The following is a 21180-nucleotide window of genomic DNA, read 5'->3' as shown; positions in this document are numbered from 1 at the left end:
ACTTTCCTGGGTAGGAGGAGTGGGGCGATCCGGTGCCAACTCAGCCATGCGGCCTGGTGGGGGTCGTTGACTGTCTTGCGGCACTGGGTGCCAGTCCTCCTTGTCATGCTCCCCGAGCTTATGGCCACTGCCACTTCGTCCCAAGCGGCACTGTCTGCCCAGTGGCTGACCCTCCTGGGAAAGGGCCTCTCGACTGGCCTCCACCACGCCCAGTAGTCATCCCAGGTCGGAGTCACCAAAGCGTGGGACTGGTCTCCGTGGAGGCATGGCTGTGAGCTCAGTGGGGTTGGTTGTGCCGGAGCGGTTGTGCTGCTGCCACTCGCTAGCAGGGGCCTGGAGAGTGCGGTCCCGGGCGAATTAGGGGGTGAACCACAATTTACACCGTGAATTCTGTGTGGCCTCGTTAAGTGAACCAATTAACATTTCATAGCGGTGACGGCCTCGCGGAGCCTCACGTCTGGGTGCTTGCGGCATTTCCCGCTCACTACCACACTTACAAATATTTTGGTAAAATCACGCCCAGAGTCACTGGCCATAGACAAGAAGTAGAGGGCATGTGCCTTAACAAGTTAGATATTTAGCAAATCCTTCTGCTATCTGATCAATTCACATTAAAGTGTTTGTAAAATGACATCTAATATGCTGGTCTGAATGAAGTTTTGAATGGTAACTATAAAAAAAAATCTAACTTTAATAAGAGAGATCAGCAATAACTTGACATTAACATGTCGTGATAGCTAAGCAAGAACAGTCAAAACACTACAGAGAAGCTTCATCTTATCAAAAATATAAAATTTCCATTGCTCAAACAAAAGGTTTTGAATCATATGTTATCTCACAGTCCAGAAATCCATTTTGTAACACTGAATTTGTTACCCCTTGGAATATATTGCATCTCCTTGATGCAACACATTCCAGGAAGGACAGCATTACTGCAGTTGTTTTCTATAATTTCAGAGCGCACAGAACACTTCACAGACTATGGGCACAAAATAAGTTTTATTTATCAGTCAAATAATCTGGACAGTTTTACAGTACAACTGCAAAGTACAAAATGGTGACAATCATATCTGCATACTCAGATTACACCACAATAGAGATCCAATTCATCATGACAGTTAAAAAGAAAATCTTACCAACTGGATAGATTCACAATCCACCACAATCCAAATGGTACTGTATTTTCCTTCTCAGATAGTTTTATGATGTTTGGAATCCATGACATTCCATTTGGAGTTCTCATTGGTGCTGCTCTCACAAAGTTTAATTGAGCTGCTCCCTCCAGAAGGACAAAGCTCAAAACAGTGGTTCTCGTAAAGAGGGAAAAGTCCAATGAAAATAGCAATGTCAACTGTGAGGCATCAGAATTCCATAGTAACAAATTAACTTTATCTATGTGATAAATATGAAAGTACAGTCCATACACGCTATTTCTTTAAGAATGAAGTACTTGGGACTTCTTGAATGGTTCAGTGAGATTATCTAATAAATAGCTGAGCACAGACAGCTATTAATATTATGTAAACAATTTTTTTCTTCATTCATGGCATGTGGGCATCCATTGACAGGCCATCATTTATTGCCCCCATCCCTAATTGGCCTTTAGAAGGTGGTGATGAGCTATATCTTAAACTTCTGCAGTTCATATGAACAAAAACATATGAACAGAACAATTAGGCACAGGATCAGGCCATTTGGCTCCTTGAGCCTGCTCCACCATTCAATAAGACCATGGTTGATCTCATTGTGGCCTCAACGCCACTTTCCTGTCAACCCCCTATATATACACTTGGACTCCATTGTTAATCAAGAGTCTAACAAAGCATTAAAAATATTCAATGACCCAGCCTTCACTGCTCTCTGGGGAAGAATTCCCTAGACCCACGACCCTCTGAGGGAAAGGAATTATCCTCATCTCTGTCTTAAATGAGACCTCCCTTATGTTTAAACCATGTCCCCTAGTTCTAGTCTCTCCTACAAGGGGAAACATCTTTCAGCATCCACCCTGTCAAGTCCTCTGAGGATCTTGTATTTTTCAATAGGATTGCCTCTCTTTTTTTCTAAACTCCAACAGATACACACCCAACCTTTCCTCATAGGATAACCCCCTCACCCTAGGAATCAGTCCTGAACTGCATCAAGTACAATTATGTCCTTTTTCAAATAAGGAGACCAAAACTGTTCACAGTATGCTAGATGTGGTTTCTCAATACCTATATAATTGTAGCAAAGCATCCCTATTTTCATATTCCTCCCTTTGCAATAAACAACACAACATATAATTGGCCTTCCTAATCACTTGCTGTACCTGAATATTAACTTTCTGTGATTCATGTACCAAGATGCCCAGATCCCTCTGTGCTGCAGAGTTCTGCAATCTAGATAATATGCTGCTTTTTATTTTTCTTGCGCAAGTGGACAAGTTCACATTTTCCCACATTATACTTAACCTATTTATATCACTTTGCAAACTCCTTGTATCCTCTTCACAACGTTGTTTCCTACCTGTCTTTGTGTCATCAGCAAATTTAGCAAACATACATTCGGTCCCGTCTTCCAAGTCATTAATACAGACTGTCATCAGTTGAGGTTCCAGCACTAATCTCTATGACACTCCACTTGTTACATCTTGCCAACCTGAAAATTGCCCATTTATACTAAGCCTACAACTGACCCCAGCTTTTTGACAGGAGTTATGAGCCATGTCTGATGGGGATCACCGTTGTTGGCCGGTAACCAGCATGTGACCTGACAGTCTATAGAGGGTGAGTGTGATTTGGACTGCTGTCAGAAAATCCGGCACAAACCTCCATGACATGCTGTTGTGATCATAGATAAACTGCAGGTGCCAGGGTGTTGATGGTGAGGCTGCAAGGCAATGCGGATGCAGTCTATACTGACTTACAGACAGGAAACACCATTGATATGGGTGAAGCCTAGTGCTATCTCATCCTTTTTTCTTGTCTTTTGGGAAAGAGATGCTGTTGGTCCACCTGATGTAGAGAGCTTCAGAGATCTCTCTGACAAGATAGTGAATAACAAATTGGGGAGTGTTAGCTGCTGCAGTCAGCAAGGAGCTTCTGGTTTTAAATTTAATGATCAGTTACAATTGCCATGGTTGGAAGCTTGTAACATAACTTGGTAAGTGCCTCAGATATTGTTCCTCAGTAAAGTTAAGGGAGAAGGTGTACGCTTTGAAGATCCACCTGTGCCTCCTCCCTCTTCCTGTTGTCTGCAATCCCTCTTCATCTAACCCCAAAGCAAACTTATCAGACGACCAATGACTGCAGTGAAACTGTTGTGATGGCAGACAACAGCAGCCCAACATCAGCAAACACTTGTTGGCAGAAGTCAGAATTATGTTTATAGAAATCAGAAAGTCGACCAAAAAACACCAAAAGTTAACCAGCAGCCTAAAAGGACAAATTAGAAACAAACCTGGTCACAGTAACTTCATTTGAAGCCTACTTGTGACAATAAGCGATTTTCATTTTCATTCATTTCATTTCATTTTCATTTCATTTCATTCAGTTATGGCTGAACCCTTTAAATTGCATAATTGAAAGGTCCTTGGTGTCTGTTAGTGCCAGAAGTTATTGAGCAAGTTTATCACATGTCAATTTAGCTACTGGGCAGACGAATTTCACAAGGGCATCTTACAACAACCATATGCCTTTGACAAGGTCCCACATAGGAGACGTTTAAAAAGGCAAATGCACACAGGATACAGGGTAACTTGATAAGGTGGATTCAAAATTGGCTTAGTTGTAGAGGGACAGAGGGTGATAGACGGCTGCTTTAGTGACTGGAAGCCAGTGTCCAGTGGCAAACCACAGGGATCTGCTGGGTCTCCTATTGTTTGTCATTTATATAAACAAAATAGATGACTGTGGGGGGTAGGATCAATAATTTTGCAGATGTCACAAAGATTGGTTGGGTGTTTACTGTGAGGTTAAGCGTCTTGGGTTACAGGAAGATACAGGAAGATATAGATGGGATGGTCAATTGGGCAAAAAAGTGGAATTAAATCCTGAAAAAGTCTGAGGTGACACTTTGGAAGGAGTAATGTGACATGGGAGTATTCAATGAACGACCTGACACTGGGAAGTTCCGAGGAACAAAAGGGCCTTGGTGTATTTGTCCATAGATCTCTGAAGACAGAAGGCAGGTTAATAGGGTGGTGAAAAAGGCATATGGGACACTTGCCTTTTTCAATCAAGGCATAGATTGCAAAAGCAGGGAGTTCATATTGGAGTTGTATAGAACTTTGGTGAGGCCACAGCTGGAGTACTGTGTGCAGTTCCAGTCATCACATTTTGGAAGGATGTGACTGCACTGGAGGGGTTGCAGAGACTATTAACCAGGATGCTGCCAGAGAGATGGATAGACTGGAGTTGTTTTTGATGAAGTAGAGAAGACTGAGGGACGACCTGGTTGAGATGTACAAGATTATGAGGGGCATGGACAGAGTGGATAGGGAGTAGCTGTTCCCCTTAGTGGAAAGGTTAGTTATGAGGGAACACAAGTTCAAGGTAGGGGCAGGAGGTTTATGGGGGATTTGAGGTAAAACCTTTTTACCCAGAGGGTGGTGACATTCTGGAATGCAATGTTTGGGAGGGTGGTTGAGGCAGGTGGTCTCACATCCTTTAAAAAGTACCCGGATGAGCACTTGGCGCATCGTAACATTCAAAGTTATGGGCCAAGTGCCAACAAATGGGATTAGGTAGGCAGGTCAGGTGTTTTTCATGCAATGGTGCAGACTCGATGGGCCAAAGGGCCTCTTCTGCAGTTTATTATTCTATGATATGACTCTTGTTAAATATTTTAATGTGTGTTTTAAATAATTCAGCTGTGCACCATGAACTTCGAAAAAAAGTATCCTAATCTAATACGACAAGCAGCTTATTCCCGTAACAGCCTCCCCGAACAGGCGCTGGAATGTGGCGACTAGGGGCTTTTCACAGTAACTTCATTTGAAGCCTACTTGTGGCAATAAGCAATTTTCATTTTTCATTTTCATTTCATTTTCATTTTTTCATTTCTGACGTGGAATGAGTGCGCATGTTGCTTGCTACATTGGACAATTATTTCCAGGCCTTAATTTCCTTAAGTAGCACATTGTAGTCCAGTGCTGCTATGCAATGCAGTTTCTGATTGATACAGATTGAGAAAGGCAAATTATGAATTCCTCCTTGATGGTTAAGGTTCCTAGTATATTTACATGATGATCAAATTCAGCCTTTTATTGCATTTTGTACCTCAACAAGTGTATCTCAACACCAATTGAGCCTGTTCTTGAGATGTTGCTCATGTATTGCTGAGGTCCCTCTGTAGATGCCACTAATATTGTGTACCTCTCAAAAGCATTCGGTAAAGCAGGTACCTCTTGCCATACATCACTGGTCAGTGATAATGAATGTCTCTAACCAGAGTAATTTGATTTATCTTACATAAGTAGGCATTGTATTATTCATTTGGGCAGCACAATGGTTAGCATTGCTGTCTCACAGCGCAGGAAACGTGGGTTCAATTCCGGCTTTAGGTGACTATGGAGTTGACACGTTCTCCCTGTGTCCACGTGGGTTTCCTCTGGATGCTCCAATTTCCTCCCAAAGTCCAAAGATGTGCAGGTTAGGTGGATTAGCCATGCTACAAATTGCCCCTTAGTGTACAAAGATGTACAGGTTAGGTGGGGTTACAGGCCGAGGGCGGACAGTGGGTATAGGTAGGGTACTCTTTCAGAGGGTCGGTGCAGGCTCGGTGGACCAAATGGCCTCCTTCTGCACTGTAGGGATTCTGTGGCCCCTTCACTTCATCAGTGGATGCATGCAGTTGGAATCTCAAACCGACCATAACATTTAGTACATCTGGAAAGGTAACAACCAAGTTCAAGCAGGTGGTCTACTCAGATCTTACCCATGTGTATTAGATTCAGTATAGCTCTTGGAAGTGGCACCTGATTCCTGAGTACTGGATTCTTCTCTGAGCTTATGATCTTTCTGTAAAAACAAAATACAGGGTGAACATCTGGACACAAATGCATATTACCATTTCAAGTTATATAACGGCAATTTAAGAATATGAATTCAGTTTAAAATATTGGACATAAAAGAACTGTTTTCAGTAAAAATTAGATATTGAATCGTCATTCAAGCCTATTCGATTCGCTAATGCCCTTTCGGGAAGGAATATTGCCATTCTTACCAGGTTTGTAATATATGTGACTTCAGTTTCACACCAACATGGTTGACTCTTAACTGTCCTCTGAAATCAACTAGCAAGTGACTCAGCTTCTAGGGATGGACAATGAAACTGGTATTGCCAGCAACACCCATATCTCGAGATTTTAAAAAAATAACAGTATTTGCTTTGAATCTAAAGTAAATGAAAATAATTAAGTGACGAATAAGGGTAGGAAAATCAATGGCAGGAGGGCTGGGAAGGGCTGGTGTGTCATCATAAGCCATGTTGGTTGGGGGTTGTGTTTAAGTGGGGATGATAGTTATTTTCATTGTGGGTTCTGTTGGATGTTATTGTTGAAAAGTGTTAAAATTATAAATGCCTCAATAAAATATTTTCTAAAAAAAAAAAATGAAAATAATTGCCACCTTCATTTATGTGATGGCATGCCATAAACCAGGAGTATTATTTTTATAAATTTCCAAATCCCACATGGTATGTGGCATTTCCAACCTACGATGTCCCCTAATGGCCTACTTATTCAAGACAAGACACTGGCACCTGTAACACAGAAATGTTACAGCCCAGAATGGGCCAGTCGGCCCATTGTGTTTGCATCAACTCTTCAAATGAGCAATTCATTTAGTGCCATTCTGCTGCCTTTTCCTGTAACCCTGCACATTCTTTCTTGAATGCTTCAACTGAACCTGTCTCCACCATACTCTCAGGCAGAGCAATCCAGACCCCAACAACTCAGTGCATTGAAGAAATGTTCTCATGTCGCTTTTGCTTCTTTTACCAGTTACTTCAGATCTGTGCCCTCTCATTCTAGATCCTTTCACGAGTGATAAGTTTCTCCCTTTCACCTATATGCAAACCCCTCATGATTTTGAATACCTCCATCAAATCTTCTTTCAGCATTTTTTCTCCAAGGAAAACAGTCCTAACCTCTCCAATCTATCTTCTCGTGAATCTTTTCTGCACTCTCTAATGCCTTCACATCCTTCCTCAAGTGGGGCATCAGAAAAGGATGCAATACTCCAGCTGAGGCCAAACTGGTGTCCTATTGAACACAACGTCCAGGCTCTTGTGCTTTATGCCCCATTAATAAATTACTATATGGGGATCACATGATGTGAGCACAGGAGCAGCTTTGTATTTTTGTGAGCTCCGGTTCTGCTGGTTAGCACTGCTGCCTCACCGCACCATGGACCTGGGTTCAGTTATGGCCTTGGGTGACTGTCTGTGTACAGGTTTGTACTTTCCCTCTGTGTCTGCGTGGGTTTCCTCCGAATACTCCGGTTTCCTCCCACTGTCCAAAGATGTGCAGGTTAGGTGGATTGGCCATGCTAAATTTGCCCCTTAGTGCCCAGGGATGCGCAGGTTAAGTAGGGTTATGGGGATAGGGTGGGTGTCTTTCAGAGAGTTGGTGCAGACTCGATGAGCAGAATGGCCTCCTTCTGCACTGTAGAGATTCTATGATTCTGCTCATCTTTCAATCTTTGTTTTTATCCTTGTGCACATCTCTTTTATGTATTTGTTCAGTTTACATGGCCTTTACTATGTTCCAAGATTTTTGGTCAATGTTTCAGAACCTTTGAGTTGAGAGAATATGTTTTAATCCTTGTTGATGCATGACAGCTGAAAGGAGTTGGGGTGGGGCCTTGACTTTGGTGGCACATCTGCCTTTGAGCGGTTAGGATACAGTACACATCTACAGATGATGGCTGCTAGCGATGAAGGTGATCCGTCTTATAGACTTGACTTTGCAGTGCAGGACGTTACAGCCAAATTTCAAGAGTTGCGAGGCGCCATTATGGAGGTGGTGGCGGCACATGAGGAGGTTCTTGTAGCAGGGAGCGCTGTCTCTGGTGGAACCCCATCTCGCATGGTGGGGTTCCTGTTGCATGGTCTCTCGTCCATCCTGAGGAATTTGGGTGAGGACAAAGCGGAGCCAGTGGTGCCTGATGTTTCGAGTGAGGAAGTTCCCAGTTGAGTTTGAGAATTGGCTGCCATGTTTCGGGAATCTTGACCTGGTATGCCAGACAGCTCAAATTCGATGAAGCACGTCTAACTCAATCGCTGATGCCTGGAGTTGGGATGGCCTGGAGTTGGAATGGCCTTCCAGCCTCTGGTTGTATGTGGGCGTGTTCCTGTTGTCAGTCGAAAGCAGTTGGGGTCACCTGAGCCAGCCAGGATTTAACCTCACCTGATGGAGCTTAGGTAGTTGAACGCCTGGGCTCAGTCAAGTCTGCACATTGGAAGAAATGAGGTTCATGTTCCAATCAACTAAATCCTTGGAAGATCCTGAAGAGTGCTTTCCATTTCAGATCCTGAATTATCCTGGATGTCTACTTCTTCATGCGCCAATGGAGTAGTCTTTATCCTGATGACTGCCTTGTTCCTCAGTTGTTGTCCTGGACTTACTTTGTTGTCTGTTAATATCGTCAAGTTATTTGTTTGCAGGGAAGTAAATATTTTGGGTGTGATGTCCTGCACTTAGTTATCCTGATTTAATAAGGTTTTATCATGTTAAGTTGAATATTGATTTCGGGATTTGTGCAGTTTCTTTATCCTAATATACTCTTGGGGGGAGGATGAACAGGGCCGGAAGAGTGGGGGGTGTGATTTGTCCTCGCTACGTTTGAGGAAGATCCCCAATAGTCAGAGTTAAATATGTTTTGTCTGTGCCTTTTTTCAGGCCCAGGTGGGCTGTATATTATCCTGTTGAGGACAGGAATTTGTTGGACTCCCCTTTAGGGGGAGGTCGGTCGTTTCTCCTGATGTAGTTCTCCCTCTTTGCTTGCTCTAACGCTATCAGAGCTCTTATGAGTGAAGCTGGTCTGAATATCCTTTATTTGGTGGTAGGTGGTGTTTCAAGTGGGGTGGTCCCTCCCAAGAGGTGTTCTTTTTTCTCTTCTCTTGTCCTGTTGGGGCGTGGGGACTGGTCCTGTTGGTGATATGTGTATTGGATGGTTCTGGGAAGAGGAGAGGTGTCAAGGGTGGCACAGTAACTCAGTGGTTAGCACCGTTGCTTCACAGCGCCAGGGACCCGGGTTTGATTCCTGGCTTGTGTCACTGTCTGTGCGGAGTCTTCACGTTCTCCCCATGTCTGCGTGGGTTTCCTCCAGGTGCTCCGGTTTCCACCCACAAGTCCCAAAAGACATGCTTGTTAGGTGAATTGGACATAAGTTCTCCCTCAGTGTACTCGAACAGGCGCCGGAGTGTGGCAAATAGGGGATTTGCACAGTAACATCATTGCAGTTTTATTGTAAGCCTACTTGTGAAACTAATAAAGATTATTATATGTCCTGTATGGGACCAAATTTCTCCGATCTTTTTTCCCTTTTCTTTGTGGCGATGCTGGACTAGGCCAGGCTCAGCATCACAGTCAGTATCCTGATGCTCCTTGGACGTGGGTACCTCTCTTGGGGGTGTCGTGGAGGAATCTGGAGACGTGAAGATAGGGGAAGGGTTCCACGGTTGTGTCCAGTAATTATCCTTATTCTGTTTGTCTTCAGAGTTGGAAGGGACACACTTGGCACTTGGTTGGCCAGTTCTCGTCTAGTCATAATATCCTAGAATTAACGCCTCTAATCCAGCAACCCCTCCTGAAAGTTCTTGTTCTTCTTCACTCCTCTTCTCCCTTTGAGAGGTTTTGGAGGCTAGGCTTCTACATCTCTCTTAGTATTAGTGCCTGTGAGGACTGGCTGTGGTGGTGTTAATAGTGAGTCTTGGTGTCATGGACACTCGGGTACAGATCTACGTTGGCTTTTGGGTGGCCTAATCTTTTTTTTAATGGTCCGAGTTATAGGGCGGTGGGGGCGGGGACGGTTGCAGGTCTGCCCTCCCTCCCAGGGTGCTCCCCAGTCCGGGGGTCGGTCTGACGGCCTTCCTGTCCTGGAATGGGTTTCCCCCCGATTTAAGATTGGCACCAGGTTTATACTCCTTTTGGTTCTTGAGGGCAGTACTGGTGCTGATGGTCTAGTGATCTGTTTTGTCCTTTGATCTGGGGCTACGAGATGAGTTCATGGAAGTTCAAACTCTTGCGCTTGGATCTTGTTCTCACTCTTTTTTTACTTTTTCTATGGGATACCCAAGGCTGACTCCTATCATTTTATTATATAGCTATGGGTGAGATGTAGGTCTATAATGTTGCCTGTATCCTGTTTGGGTACAGACAGGTCATTTATCCATGGAATGACCATGTTGGGGATTTTGTTCCTGACTCATCCGCTCTTATTTGTTCCTAATTATATGATGATTATTTTTTTTTAAATATAAATTTAGAGTACCCAATTCATTTTTTCCAATTAAGTGGCAATTTAGCGTGGCCAATCCACCTACACTGAACATCTTTGGGTTGTGGGGGTGAAACCCACACAAACATGGGGAGAATGTGCAAACCTCACACAGACAGTGACCCAGAGCCGGGATCGAACCTGGAACCACTGCACCAACGTGCTGCCCCCTATAATGATTATTGTTTTGTGCTGTACCTGCTGTACACTGATGCCTATAACTACCTTTCTGCTTTTGGTTGTTTGATGTGATATTTTTGTAAAGAAAATTGAAAATCCCAATAAACATTTTTTTTTTAAAATACTAATGCTTTATTAACTGAGCTGTCAACATGTCCTGCCACCTTCTATGGCTTATGCACATGCGTCCCACTGCTCCTGCACCTAATTTAAGTTGTACCCTTTATTTCATACTCTTCCCACCAAAATGAATGGCTTCACACTTGTCCGCAGTAAACTTCATTTGCCACCTGTCTGTACGTTCCACCAACTTGTCTATGTCCTTTTGAAGTTCTACACTATCCTCCTCACATTCACAATGCTTCCACAAACTCTGAAATTGTGCCCTGGACATCAAGAACTAGGTCATTAATATATATCAGGAAGGACAAGAGTGCCAACCATGACACCTGTAGAACTCCAGTGCAAACCGTCCTCCAGTCCAAAAAACATCTATTAACTACTGCTCCGTTTCACATCACTCAGGCAATTCCATATCCCTGCTATTACTATCCCTTTTATTTCATCAGCCATAATTTTTCTCAGGTGTCTGTTGTGTGACACTGTGTCAAATGTTTTTTAGAAATCCATGTACAACACATCAACAGCTTTAGCCTCATCAATCCTCTCTTTTACCTCCTCATAATACCCCAGCAATTCAGTTAAGAATGCTGCTTTCTTTAATTAACCCACGTTTGTCCATGTGACTATTAATTTTATTACCAAAGATTAACCACAGTTAAACAAACTGGCCTGTAGTTGCTGGCCTTATTTTTATACTCGTTTTGAACATGGGTGTAACTCTTGTAATTCTCCAATCCTCTGGCACCATCTTTGAGTCGAAGGAAAACTGAAAATTTATGGACATAGGTTTCACTCCTTGAACGTCCAGCTTGTGTGCGACGACCACATGACCATCATGCACGTCTGTGCACGCTTCCCAGGGAGTGTCCATGACAGCTACATCCTGGGACAGTCAGACATCCCTGACCTCTTCGAGGACCGCCACAGGATGGCCAGTTCTCTCTTGGGGGATAAGGGGTACCTGCTGTGGACCTGGCTAATGACGCCAGTACGGAGGCCAGCGACCGGTGCAGAGACCCGAGACAACGAGACCCATGCGGCCATCCAGGCTGCACAATTTCCACTCTCACTTCTCTCTATCCTTGAATGCACCTGATCCATTCCAGGTGCCATATCCACTTTAAGTACAGCCATCCTATCCAATCGCCCTCCGTATCAATTTTAAACTCTATCAATTTTAAACTCTTCTTGTATCTGAATTACCTCTTATTCCTTGGTAAAGAAATATGGAAAGTATTCACTTAATATCTACGCTATTCCCTCTGTCACCATGTGTAAGTCCCCTTTTTGGTCCCTAATCAGCCCTTTTTAAAATCTTATTTGTTCATAGGATATGGGTATCACTGGCAAGGCCAGCATTTATTGCCCATTTCTAATTAATTTTGAGACGGTGGTAGTGAAATGCCTTCCTGAATTGCTACAATCCATCTGGGTGTAGGTCATCCACGGCACATTCATCTGCTTTATCCTCCTATTTCCATTTTCTACTTCGACATCCAGGCTGCAACCTCAGGTGGCCTGAGGTGTGGCTGGAAACTCCTGCAGAGGCAGACGTTCAGCTCCAAAATAACTGAGTGGCAGACAAGGTGGCAGATTATAGGAAATGATGCGAGAAGAGGTGGAGATTTGGTGCAGCAAAAAAAATAAACATTTACTTCTGGTTAAAGAAGAAATGGCAACTTTGAAGGGAGCAGACAACCTAACTGAGAAAGATTGCTGGAAGATTGAACAGAACGGCTACATATTTCAAAATGAGGAATAGATTTTGTGGAGGGGTGGTGTAATAATCCACAGGCGGCAGGGGTTCCGTCACCACACCAGTGCTGCTGGCATTCCAGTCAACTTAAGACTGCCTCACAAAGCCTACACAGGTGCGTATATGGGCCCCCTCAATGAGCTATCATTGAGGGAGCTCGTACTCCAATTGGCCAACCAATAATGCCAATTGGAGGTCATTACAGGTGGCTAGAGCCAACTATCTAATTCCTGGGATTATTTTGCAATAGAGTAATTTTAGCCAGTTTAATGACTTCATCAGAAAAGCCAAGGTAAGTTATTCAACCAATCCTTCCTTAAGAGTCATGATACAGGTGACCTCATTCATGACCTTTGTCATTTTCAAGTCTGTACTTTAAAGTTCTGACCACTGTCCTATCGAGTGTCACCAACTACCTATAATTGTGCCTTCGCTCAAAGTATGTCATAGCTCACCACACCGGTGATGCGCCAAACTGTTGTAACAAAAGACCCCAGCCAGATTTGACTGCAATAATCCTCCTCCTCTCTCACAGGAGATGTTTACCCAAGGTCAAATCTTTTGGGAATGGAGATAGGGGAGGGCCAGTGCAGTTGCAGTTTTGCAGGGACAATTATACAGCTTGCCCATATAATAGCTTTGGATCACAAACACACGAGCAAAAATGACCTTAAGTTACAGAAGAACTGCTATCATAGCTACATAAATTGATTGTCTTATCCTCTAAATGACACAAAACAAGATGCTCCTGAGGATGAAAAAGCTAAGCACCCTCACGGCGCCAAGGATCCGGGTTCGATCCCGGCTCTAGGTCACTGTCTGTGTGGAGTTTGCGCATTCTCTCCGTGTCTGAGTGGGTCTCATCCCCACAACCCAAAAGATGTGCCGGGTAGGTGATGCTAAATTGCCCCTTAATCAGAATTTTTTTTAAAAATAGTCTCAAACTCCTTCAAAGTAAATGGCATACCATTATCACTGACAATCTGCTCCGGTGTTCCAAATCTTGTGAATATTTCATCTAGTTTTTCTATGGTCTGTTCAGTCGTCGTTGACTTCATTATCACAAATTTGAATGCGCATCCACAATCACTAAGAACATGTGACCCTCAGTAGACCAGCATAATTAATGTGTATTCTCTGCCATGGCTGAGTCGACTATTCCCACAAATTTAATGGTGGAGTGTTCCTTAGTTTTGCACAAGATTGGCATTGCCCAACTTTCTATTCAATTTTGACATCTCATCCTAGCCACCAAAAACAACTGCGTGCTAATTCCTTCATCCTCATCACACCCAAATGTCCCTCATGGAGTTGGTCAAGAACTCTGACTGTGAGATGTGGCAGGTCCGGAAGGCTTCCAGCGTCCCGGATGGCTTCATCTGCAGAAAGTGCACCCAACTGGAGCTCCTCACAGACCGCATGGTTCGGTTGGAGCAGCAATTGGATGCACTTAGGAGCATGCAGTTGGCGGAAAGCGTCATAGATCGCAGTTATATAAATGTGGTCACACCCAAGGTGCAGGCAGAGAAATGGGTGACCACCAGAAAGGGCAGGCAGTCAGTGCAGGAATCCCCTGTGGTTGTCCCCCTCTCGAACAGGTATACCCCTTTGGATACTGTCGGGGGGATAGCCTATCAGGGGAAAACAGCAGCAGCCAGAGCAGTGGCACCACGGCTGGCTCTGATGTTCAGAAGGGAGGGTCAAAGCGCAGAAGAGCAATAGTAATAGGGGACTCGATAGTCAGGGGCACAGATAGGCGCTTCTGTGGACGTGAAAGAGACTCCAGGTTGGTATGTTGCCTCCCTGGTGCCAGGGTCCAGGATGTCTCCGAACGGGTAGAGGGCATCCTGAAGGGGGAGGACAAACAGGCAGAGATCGTTGTACATATTGGTACTAACGACATAGGCAGGAAGGGGCATGAGGTCCTGCAGCAGGAGTTCAGGGAGCTAGGCAGAAAGTTAAAAGACAGGACCTCTAGGGTTGTAATCTCAGGATTACTCCCTGTGCCACGTGCCAGTGAGGCTAGAAATAGGAAGATAGAGCAGCTAAACACGTGGCTAAACAGCTGGTGTAGGAGGGAGGGTTTCCGTTATCTGGACCACTGGGAGCTCTTCCGGGGCAGGTGTGACCTATATAAGGACGGGTTGCATCTAAACTGGAGAGGCATAAATATCCTGGCCGCGAGGTTTGCTAGTGTCACAGGGTTTAAACTAGTATGGCAGGGGGGTGGGCACGGGAGCAATAGGTCAGAAGGTGAGAGCATTGATGGAGAACTAGGGAATAGGGACAGTGGGGCTCTGAGGCAGAGCAGACAGGGAGAAGTTGCTGACAACAGCGGGTCTGGTGGCCTGAGGTGCATATGTTTTAATGCAAGAAGTATTACGGGTAAGGCAGATGACCTATATAAGAAGGACGGGTTGCATCTAAACTGGAGAGGCATAAATATCCTGGCCGCGAGGTTTGCTAGTGTCACAGGGTTTAAACTAGTATGGCAGGGGGGTGGGCACGGGAGCAATAGGTCAGAAGGTGAGAGCATTGAGGGAGAACTAGGGAATAGGGACAGTGGGGCTCTGAGGCAGAGCAGACAGGGAGAAGTTGCTGACAACAGCGGGTCTGGTGGCCTGAAGTGCATATGTTTTAATGCAAGAAGTATTACGGGTAAGGCAGATGAACTTAGAGCTTGGATTAGTACTTGGAACTATGATGTTGTTGCCATTACAGAGACCTGGTTGAGGGAAGGGCAGGATTGGCAGCTAAACGTTCCAGGATTTAGATGTTTCAGGCGGGATAGATGGGGATGTAAAAGGGGTGGCGGAGTTGCGCTACTGGTTAGGGAGAATATCACAGCTGTACTGCGGGAGGACACCTCAGAGGGCAGTGAGGCTATATGGGTAGAGATCAGGAATAAGAAGGGTGCAGTCACAATGTTGGGGGTTTACTAAAGGCCTCCCAACAGCCAGCGGGAGATAGAGGAGCAGATAGGTAGACAGATTTTGGAAAAGAGTAAAAACAACAGGGTTGTGGTGATGGGAGACTTCAACTTCCCCAATATTGACTGAGACTCACTTAATGCCAGGGGCTTAGACGGGGCGGAGTTTGTAAGGAGCATCCAGGAGGGCTTCTTAAAACAATATGTGGACAGTCCAACTAGGGAAGGGGCGGTACTGGACCTGGTATTGGGGAATGAGCCCGGCTAGGTGGTAGATGTTTCAGTAGGGGAGCGTTTCGGGAACAGTAACCACAATTCAGTAAGTTTTAAAGTGCTGGTGGACAAGGATAAGAGTGGTCCTAGGATGAATGTGCTAAATTGGGGGAAGGCTAATTATAACAATATTAGGCGGGAACTGAAGAACATAGATTGGGGGCGGATGTTTGAGGGCAAATCAACATCTGACATGTGGGAGGCTTTCAAGTGTCAGTTGAAAGGAATTCAGGACCGGCATGTTCCTGTGAGGAAGAAGGATAAATACGGCAATTTTCGGGAACCTTGGATAACGAGAGATATTGTAGGCCTCGTCAAAAAGAAAAAGGAGGCATTTGTCAGGGCTAAAAGGCTGGGAACAGACAAAACCTGTGTGGAATATAAGGAAAGTAGGAAGAAACTTAAGCAAGGAGTCAGGAGGGCTAGGAGGGGTCACGAAAAGTCATTGGCAAATCGGGTTAAGGAAAATCCCAAGGCTTTTTACACGTACATAAAAAGCAAGAGGGTAGCCAGGGAAAGGGTTGGCCCACTGAAGGATAGGCAAGGGAACCTATGTGTGGAGCCAGAGGAAATGGGCGAGGTACTAAATGAATACTTTGCATCAGTATTCACCAAAGAGAAGGAATTGGTAGATGTTGAGTCTGGAGAAAGGTGTGTAGATAGCCTGGGTCACATTGAGATCCAAAAAGATGAGGTGTTGGGTGTCTTAAAAAATATTAAGGTAGATAAGTCCCCAGGGCCTGATGGGCTCTACCCCAGAATACTGAAGGAGGCTGGAGAGGAAATTGCGGAGGCCTTGACAGAAATCTTTGAATCCTCACTGTCTTCAGGTGATGTCCCGGTGGACTGGAGAATAGCCAATGTCGTTCCTCTGTTTAAGAAGGGTAGCAAGGATAATCCAGGGAACTACAGGCCGGTGAGCCTTACTTCAGTGGTAGGGAAATTACTGGAGAGAATTCTTCGAGACAGGATCTACTCCCATTTGGAAGCAAATGGACGTATTAGTGAGAGGCAGCATGGTTTTGTGAAGGGGAGGTCGTGTCTCACTAACTTGATAGAGTTTTTCGAGGAGGTCACTAAGATGATTGATGCAGGTAGGGCAGTGGATGTTGTCTATGGACTTCAGTAAGGCCTTTGACAAGGTCCCTCGTGGTAGACTAGTACAAAAGGTGAAGTCACATGGGATCAGGGGTGAGCTGGCAAGGTGGATACAGAACTGGCTAGGTCATAGAAGGCAGAGAGTAGCAATGGAAGGATGCTTTTCTAATTGGAGGGCTGTGACCAGTGGTGTTCCACAAGGATCAGTGCTGGGACCTTTGCTGTTTGTAGTATATATAAATGATTTGGAGGAAAATGTAACTGGTCTGATTAGTAAGTTTGCAGACGACACAAAGGTTGGTGGAATTGTGGATAGCGATGAGGACTGTCAGAGGATACAGCAGGATTTAGATTGTTTGGAGACTTGGGCGGAGAGATGGCAGATGGAGTTTAATTCGGACAAATGTGAGGTAATGCATTTTGGAAGGTCTAATGCAGGTAGGGAATATACAGTGAATGGTAGAATCCTCAAGAGTATTGAAAGTCAAAGAGATCTAGGAGTACAGGTCCACAGGTCACTGAAAGGGGCAACACAGGTGGAGAAGGTAGTCAAGAAGGCATACGGCATGCTTGCCTTCATTGGCCGGGGCATTGAGTATAAGAATTGGCAAGTCATGTTGTGACCTTAGTTAGGCCACACTTGGAGTATAGTGTTCAATTCTGGTCGCCACACTACCAGAAGGATGTGGAGGCTTTAGAGAGGGTGCAGAAGAGATTTACCAGAATGTTGCCTGGTATGGAGGGCACTAGCTATGAGGAGCGGTTGAATAAACTCGGTTTGTTCTCACTGGAACGAAGGAGGTTGAGGGGAGACCTGATAGAGGTCTACAAAATTATGAGGGGCATAGACAGAGTGGATAGTCAGAGGCTATTCCCCGGGGTAGAGAGGTCAATTACTAGGGGGCATAGGTTTAAGGTGAGAGGGGCAAGGTTTGGAGTAGATGTACGAGGCAAGTTTTTTACGCAGAGGGTAGTGGGTGCCTGGAACTCGCTACCGGAGGAGGTGGTGGAAGCAGGGACGATAGTGACATTTAAGGGGCATCTTGACAAATACATGAATAGAATGGGAATAGAGGGATACGGACACAGGAAGTGTAGAAGATTGTAGTTTAGTCGGGCAGCATGGTCGGCACGGGCTTGGAGGGCCGAAGGGCCTGTTCCTGTGCTGTACATTTCTTTGTTCTTTGTTCTACTACATAAGCACATGGATTCCCCATAATAGAACTCCATTCTGTCGTCAACTCAAGTCTTCGTGTGATGTAGGGCTTGAGGTCTGGATTTTCCTATGAACGTCTGACAGCGTTCCTTATTAGACCAAATCCATCACCTTCCCCATCACTGGATCGGTTATTGTATATCTTTAAACTTGAGTTGAAGTCACAGGTACACTATCCATAAGCGAGAAATAAAATATATTGATAACATTTTCTTCTGTGTCATGCTCGACTTGTCGTGGTAATTGTGATAAAGCATCAGTATTTGCATGCTGCTTGGACTTGGGATACTGAATATCATAAGTGTGTGCTGACAATATCAATGGCCATCTTTGCAATCTACTAGCTGCCAAAGAGTACCTTTATACGGTCCAAAGATTGTAGTCGAGGGTCGAGGATCCATCAAAAGGGTAAAATGACACCAATAAAGATAATGTTGAAACTTTCTTACACCGAAAATGATGCTCAAAGCTTCTTTTTCTAGCTGAGCGTAATTTCATTTCTGCGCTAGAAAGAGTGCACAACGCAAATGCTATTGGCCCTACCTCTCCTGAAAGCATAATGTGCGAGATGAATTCACCAACCCCATAGGGTGAAGCATCACAAGCTAATTGCAACTTCAATTTTGGATTGTAATGGACCAACACCTCTGACTTCAGTAAAGTTTCTTTCACTTAAATGTATGCATTTTCACATTCTTCTGACCAGTGCCATGCCTGTTTGACACATAGCAAAGTATGTAAAGACTTCAATCGTTTTGCTAAACTTGGCACAAATTTACTATAATTGATCAATCCTAAAAACGATCTTAATTATGTCACATTTTGAGGCTGTTGTGCTTCAAAGATTGCGGACATTTTCTTCGGTTCTTTGTGTAAACCGTCTTTGTGGATGATATGACCAAGGTAATTTATGAATGACTTGGAAAAGGTCACACTTTTCCTTCTTAACTCTCAGTTTATGTCTCTGTAACCGCTTCAGGGTAGCTTCCAAATCGCCAAGTGTTCCTGTTCACTTGGGCCGGTGATGAGTATGTCATCTAAATAATATGGCACCCCAGTCAACCCACTTAGAATTTGATCCATGGATCTTTTAAAAGAGCAGATGTTATTCCAAAAGAAAATGTTCTGTACCGAAACAGATCTTTGTGCGTCACGATGGTAAGTAGTGGCTGTGATTTGGGGCCATATTCATCCACAGGGTATGCCCGTGAAAGATCAATTTTACTGAATTTCTGTCCTCCATAAAGTCCAGCAAATGGGTCCTCAAAAAGCATCCATGGATAATTATCTACGCACAAAACTGGATTCATGGTAGTTTCAAAATCTCCACAAATTCAGACTGAGCCATCCTGCTTTAAGACAGGAATGATTGGTGTCACCTAATCACAGGTGACACCAACAGGTTCAATGACTCTTGTCCTTACTAACCTTTTTAGTTCTTCTTTAACTTTAGGCTGATAGTGTACGGTATGGTTCTAGCTTTGAGACAATTGGGTGTGCTATCTACCTTGATTTTTAGGTGTAGCTCAACTCCAGTCATAAAGTCTAGTGAATCTTCGAACACCTTCTCATACTTCTTCAAAAGTTGTTGCAAGTTGCACTTTGAATCCACTATTTGATTGACTGTTTCCCAGTTAAGTTTAATATTAGCCAACTATGCTGTACCAAATTGAGCAGGAACGTTTCCACAGACGTGAAGAGGCATCTTCGCCATCTGCCCATTTGCTGCTACTTTCATTATAATGCATTCCTTTAATGGTACGACCTCTTCAGTGTACATCCTTAGGATCGCATTTGACAGTTTTAAAGGCTTCAGCTTTTGATGATAAACTGTGTTAGGTATCAGCGATACTGTTGCACCCATATCCATTTTGGATTGGATTTGGATTTTTGTTTATTGTCATGTGTACCAAGGGTGCAGTGAAAAGTATTTTTCTGCGAGCAGCTCAACAGGGTAGCACGGTAGCACAGTGGTTAGCACAGTTGCTTCACAGCTCCAGGGTCCCAGGTTCGATTCCGGCTTGGGTCACTGTCTGTGCAGAGTCTGCACGTTCCCCAGTATGTGTATGGGTTTCCTCCGGGTGCTCCGGTTTCCCCCCTCAATCCAAAGATGTGCAGGTTAGGTGGATTGGCCATTCTAAATTGCCCTTAGTGTTCAAAAAAAGTTGGGTGGGGCTTAGAGAGGGTGCTCTTTCCAAGGGCCGGTGCAGACTCGATGGGCCGAATGGCCTCCTTCTGCACTGTAAATTCTATGTAAATCATTAAGTTCATGAAAAGAAAAGGAAATATAAGAAAATACATTTTAATTTCATAACCTTCCAAATTTTGGATATGCCCAAAACATTGTTAATCGCCCTGCATTGACAACAACTAGCGTAAGTTCTTGCAGTAGCATGAACTCTATCCACTAATTTGAAAGCATGACTAGATTGTTGACTTGTATTGCTCGTCTTTTGCTTGATCAGTCAGGATTTCTGGTCACTATTCATGTTGGTCTGAAAATTAGTTCATTGTGGGGCACAATCAAACTCATAATTTGAACCTTTACATTGTTTGTGGTTAACGGAATCAACATGTTGATGACTTTATTGTGTCAGGTGCATTCAATGCATTCTGGGGCATTTCAGAACAAAGCATGGATTGGCAAAAAAGCTCAGCCGATTATGGGGCATGTTGTACAGAAATGAGAATAAATATTGGCTTTCAATTATCTTAGTTTACCAGAACACAAAATCAGTGTACAGCAATAGTACCACATCTCAAGAATTTAAATTCAGTGAATTTGGAGCCGCCACAGTTATACAAAAGCCAACACAACCAGAGTATGCCTCACTTGTAATTGCCTAGTTAATTGGTCATTGAATGGAGAAATAATTCCTTCCATCAATATTGCATTTTATTACTTCAAAATGTCTTACAGTGCTTCTCACAATTAAATACGTTTGGACAGTAGTTATGTAGGCAAACTAAATATTTTAAAATTATTAAATTTTACACTTTAATAATGAAGGTTAAGGAGATAACTTCCTCTAATACGTGTTCACAGAAAATGCTCAGCAGGTCTCTCAGCATCTGAAAATTGGCAAATGCTCCAAAACAATGTCTAAAATCAAAATAACTCAAT

The 21180-nt window shown here is 44.0% G+C and overlaps 1 protein-coding gene across 2 annotated transcripts in view; it reads right to left on the bottom strand.

Moving 5' to 3' along the window:
• LOC140391496 (ferroportin-like) overlaps positions 1–21180 on the bottom strand; it is a 126265-nt gene that overhangs the window by 78922 nt on the left and 26163 nt on the right. The window contains exon 2 of one of the 2 annotated variants that reach the window (XM_072476028.1): positions 5917–5999. In XM_072476028.1, coding sequence (XP_072332129.1) covers positions 5917–5920 — 4 coding nt within the window. In that variant the 5' untranslated portion in view covers positions 5921–5999. Of the gene's footprint in view, positions 1–1136; positions 5889–5916; positions 6000–21180 lie in introns of those variants that run through there. The other variant, XM_072476045.1, reaches the window with a different exon arrangement.

This window comes from Scyliorhinus torazame, chromosome 2 (assembly GCF_047496885.1).
Source record: "Scyliorhinus torazame isolate Kashiwa2021f chromosome 2, sScyTor2.1, whole genome shotgun sequence".
Classification (NCBI taxonomy): Eukaryota; Metazoa; Chordata; class Chondrichthyes; order Carcharhiniformes; family Scyliorhinidae; genus Scyliorhinus; species Scyliorhinus torazame.
Note: the sequence above shows the minus strand (reverse complement) of the source record. Positions and strands in the feature narration are given on the sequence as shown.